The sequence below is a fragment of the Aptenodytes forsteri genome, unplaced genomic scaffold (genome assembly GCF_000699145.1).
Source record: "Aptenodytes forsteri isolate BGI_AS27 unplaced genomic scaffold, ASM69914v1 Scaffold614, whole genome shotgun sequence".
In the NCBI taxonomy this organism is placed as follows: Eukaryota; Metazoa; Chordata; class Aves; order Sphenisciformes; family Spheniscidae; genus Aptenodytes; species Aptenodytes forsteri.
In genome coordinates, this window is record NW_008795777.1 from 372,967 (window position 1) to 377,717 (window position 4,751).

The 4,751-nt window shown below is 37.5% G+C and overlaps 1 protein-coding gene across 1 annotated transcript in view; it reads right to left on the reverse strand.

Moving 5' to 3' along the window:
• Positions 1 to 1,415: 1,415 nt before the first annotated feature.
• SMC1B (structural maintenance of chromosomes 1B) overlaps positions 1,416 to 4,751 on the reverse strand; it is a 38,629-nt gene continuing 35,293 nt past the window's right edge. Inside the window, exons 24-25 of the mRNA XM_009283646.1 lie at positions 1,882 to 1,992; positions 1,416 to 1,609 (exon numbers count right to left, since the gene is read on the reverse strand). Coding sequence (XP_009281921.1) covers positions 1,499 to 1,609; positions 1,882 to 1,992 — 222 coding nt within the window. The 3' untranslated portion in view covers positions 1,416 to 1,498. The remainder of the gene's footprint in view (positions 1,610 to 1,881; positions 1,993 to 4,751) is intronic.

The following is a 4,751-nucleotide window of genomic DNA, read 5'->3' on the forward strand; positions in this document are numbered from 1 at the left end:
GCTAAATAGACCATTCTTGTATAGTAGCTAAGACGTGTAGCTTTCACCGTTCTTCAGACTGTTCAATTCTTTACTGTATTTTTCTATTTCAACCAGCTGTTCCTAGCAAATGGTTAAAAAAAGCCACAAAACAAAACTTCTGTATTTGCAATACACAGACTGATGCGGGTCAAAGATCTTTGAAAATCACTAGAGGCTGCTCTTCTATCCATCCTTCACACTACTATAAGTATTTCCACATCTGTCAATGGATTCTGAATTAAGGGACTGATGCTAACTTACGACTTACACTCAGAGTTAAGTAATTTTATTTATTAAAGTGTGGCAGCAACATAAGTATTTGATAAACATCTGTCTACAGTATAAGTAAGTGGACACATTTATGTCATTGAAATGTTCCCATAGGAACATGCTATCTGCTGCTCGCATGTCATTCCTTCCTTATGCAGTAACCCCACATGTCCAGACATCATCAGTTGTGTGCAACAAGCACAGTATTAGCAACACGTTACAAGGTAGAGGTGTATAAGCAGCGTGGTGGATAAAAGGAAGCTAGTATATGAACTTAAGAAGATGTAAGTATTATGAACAACCATAAACCAAATAAAGCTCTTCAGCATACACCAAGGTGAAACGTAAGCCACATGAAGTGATTAGAGCTCTCTCAAACAGTGTTCTGTATGCAACTTTATTAACTTTGCTTCTTACATGAAGCACGGCCATCAAAATAAACTCGACTTTACTGGGACAGCTACATAATAACAATCTCAAACCAATATACTTTTTTCTAAGGCTGCTACCTGTATGGCATCTGACTCACACCTCTTTTATTCTTTCCACTTTTGTGTGAGGTAGAATACCTCAAAGGTGAAATTTTTCCAGGTTATATCACACCTAGAGAGATATATGATGAGCTTTTGTAAAATTAACTAATATTTTCATAAGGTTGCAGCAGAAGACCGAAGTGTTACTGGGCATCACAAAAGTCACGTAAGGTAACGGGCAGGTTCCAGTACCATCTTGTTTTAAAAAACAGGAAATAATCCTATCTGAAGGCAAACAGATGCAGCTGCGACACAAAAGAGAGAGTTTGTAAAGGTCTTGACTAGTGTAACATGCATCTAAACAGCGCACTGGAGATATGGCTAAACACATTACTTTTCATAAGAAAAGGAAAGGCTTATTCTTCGTAATAGTGTGCTTATGTGAACCCGTAATCCTTCATCTTAAGGCAAAAACACCTAAAACATTTGAAGAGAAAGTTTTGCATACCAGAACGTACACACTTCAATAACGACCTCTGGCGCTCTCTTACTTGTTAACAAAACTGTATCAATGACCAGCAGTTGCTTCCTTCAGTATTTTAGAAAACTGCTTTGTCTGAAAGGTAAACATTTCGCTATCAACCTCTAACAGCCACATTCAAACTCAGATTTGTTACAGTCAGCTGTAAACACAGTTCTTGCTGTTGTCACCTGGCCCTGAAATCATCCATGCTTTATTCCGAAACAGAACTGCGCTTGTGCTTCTCTGTTCTTTCCTGGTCATCCATGTCTGGATACTCGGTAAGATCCAAAGTCAGTACTCGACTGAACATAAAGTCATCATGCTGAGAAGAGGAAGGATCATACAATTTTAAAACATTTCTGTAATTTGAAATAAGCATTTCATAAATGACTATGAGATTGAATAATGAGCTTGAGTTACCAAAATGATCTTTTCATCGAGCCGGTACCTGCACTTATTTCTGAACACGAAGTAGTTCAAATCCAGCAACACAATTATGTACATGATTGACTGTAGTAACATGGTGTAAATCAGTACTTCAACAAAAACCAGCGTGTATTATTTTAGTAAAACTCGGTAATAAGTAATTGTTACCTCTGGACACACTCCAATCAATGCGTCTGCTTTGGAATAAAACTCTTCCTTTAGAGAAATAACTATCATTTGAAGCTGTTCATGTGCCTGTTCTCTAATGAAACTTGATACCTTTGGAAAGAAGCCAAATATTTCAGTAAGTTAGTTCTGGCAGACTTAAACCATGCTATAATTAGGGAATGATGAGGAAAGAACTGAACTTCGTTAGCCGCAGAGTTCAGTAATTCAGTTACTACATAAGCAGGATAAAATGAGAAATAAAACGGTCTTAAGACAGGTACTTTGCATGTTCTTAAGACAACCCCTCGGATTTGCTGCTTTTTGAAAACACTTAAAATAATCACTTGCTCCAATGAATAAAGTTACAGAAAAAGGTCAGTGACAATGAAAAATATTTTACTTAATATAACTACAGAGGAAGGGGGAAAATTCCTGAATAAGGAAAAAAAAAGTGTGAAAAGGTTGTTACTGGCTGTATACTAAGATCTTAAATACATATTAGTTCGCTGCGGACAGCAACATTCTTTTCAACGATCTGCAAAATAAAAGGACAAATATTAAGTTACAAATTGGTGACTGAATAAGGCAGTATGCCGCCATATAAATTAAATGCTGAATAAAGGAAAACCAGTACATTTTTAATTAGACTTTTGTCTGCACAGTTATAGCTATGTGATAGGGAAGTCATTTTTTTAATGGAAGAACTGCCTTTAGTGAGTTACATAATTCACATTCATTTTACAGTATAATTACAAGTAAATTATTGGAGATACGCTTTAGTAAATCCTTAAACTGAAAGAACGGAAAGAAAAAGACTTAGTTCTAAGCATAAAACCTGGATACCAGTGAGTACTAGCAACATAACATTTTCCATATATCATTTTTGCTCACTTGCAATATTTAATTCCTCTGTCTGAAGGTTTTGGTGCTTTCCAATAACAACTGCATCTTGCAGATAAGGGAAGAGATAGAAAAGACCCTGGGAGCAGGGAAACATTAAGTGAATTATACTTGCAGATCACTGCAATTTTGCTTTTCCTCATTCTGCAATTTAAGACACTTTTCACACATGCTTGAAGAATAATCTAACTCTCTTTATAACAAAACCTAGATAGATGTTGAAGCCAATCAAAGGAATCTTCTAGGAAACCACTATTTTGTCACCCTCTTCCTGAATTACACGGGAATGTGTAACTCCGTGCATATTACGGAATATCTGCTCTCCAAGCGTATTGCCCATCACAGCCTCTATCACAGGTTGCCTGCTTCATGTTGCTTATGTGAAAAGAGCAGCCTTTGTAGTAATCCTGCCCCAACCCCTCCACGCTGCATCTGGTTACGGGAGCAGCAGGCAGGAGAAGGACTGCAGAAGGGCAGTAGGCCAAACAGGACGTTCTGGACTGGGGCCGTGCAGCTGGTATGCCCCAGCCTTACGGGAGACGGGCATCTCTAGCCATGAAGGTTACAAAACAGGTAGAAGCCCAATTGAACTTCAAAGCAGGAAGCTCAGCCCAACTTCCCAGTCAGGTTAGATGGGCCCCAAGGACTCAACTAAAGGCTTAACGTAGACTACTAAGGCAATTTCAGGGTTAACCCTAATGTGTAATATAATGAAAGTTTAATAGCTCTTTGGCCATAAAGTGCTATTTATGGATGTTATTTTTATAAATATACATTAGACCAGAACTTACGTTACTTAAAACTTTCTGCATTAATGTTCTTTATTTTCTTGAATATACATCTTAAAAACATACATTATTGTTGCTGATGCGTCAAATGAAATATGATACTTTCAAACTGTAAAAAATGCTACCAATTGAAGGTTACAAGCCTAGCAACCATTTGGCTAACAACTGTTAATATGACCGTCTTTTGTGGGCTATGAGTGTGATTTTTACCTGAAGAAAAGTAAACCAGATTTGAAATACATTTGAATTGAGAAACTCAGTTGCATAAAAGAAAAATCAGCTGTTCTTTGTTTATAGCGTTCTGAAAAAGAATGGTGCTCAGCATATTCTTAGGTATAAAGTGGACATCTCTTCTGCCAGATGTGACAGAATGAGCCTACTCAAAGGCAAACTGCAGCAAAGTGCCTCATTACTGTGTTTCTCATCAGGTGTGTTAATGCATCATTTGTAGTCTCTATGGAGAGTTGGTTAACATACTAGAAATCATGAACTTCATGGAATGTGTATGTAATTGACGACCGGTGCATCTATAACTGCAACAGGAACTTATGTGGATAAACTAAAGTCATCCAGGTGATAACCTGCAATTTTGTTAGGCATGATCTGGGACCCCTGCCCGGCTCCAGACAGAACCATGGAGAATTTTACATTCGTATCGAAAAGACCACTTCAGAAATCTGCAGAGATAGGAAGTACTAGACACCTAATACACTGCAGCTTTGATGAAAGACAAAAATGTGAAATTTAGCATTAAATAGTGTAATAGCAGACAAGAAAGACAGGAAAGGAAAACTTGGAGGCAGCCTGCATAACTCTAAGTCATCAGCCATGATACATTTGACTCCAGAATTAAGAATAACATCCAGAAAACACAATACTGGTATTTAACCAGAATACGTGATCTTCAACTGTTATGTCAACTCATAGTGGTCCTGAGTGAAAGCCTAGTAACTAGAAGAGTATCTTGTTAAAAAGCTTAGATCACAGAGGTGTTTTGTGATCACTTGATGTGTAACCTTGTGTTGAGGTTTAACCCAGCAGGCAGCTAAACACCACACAGCTGTTCACTCCCTCCCCCCCAGCCCCTCAGTGGGATCGGGGAGAGAATTGGGAAGGAAAAAAAAAAAGTAAAATTTGTGGGTTGAGACAAAAAAAAAAAAAAAAAAAAAAAAAAAAAAAAAA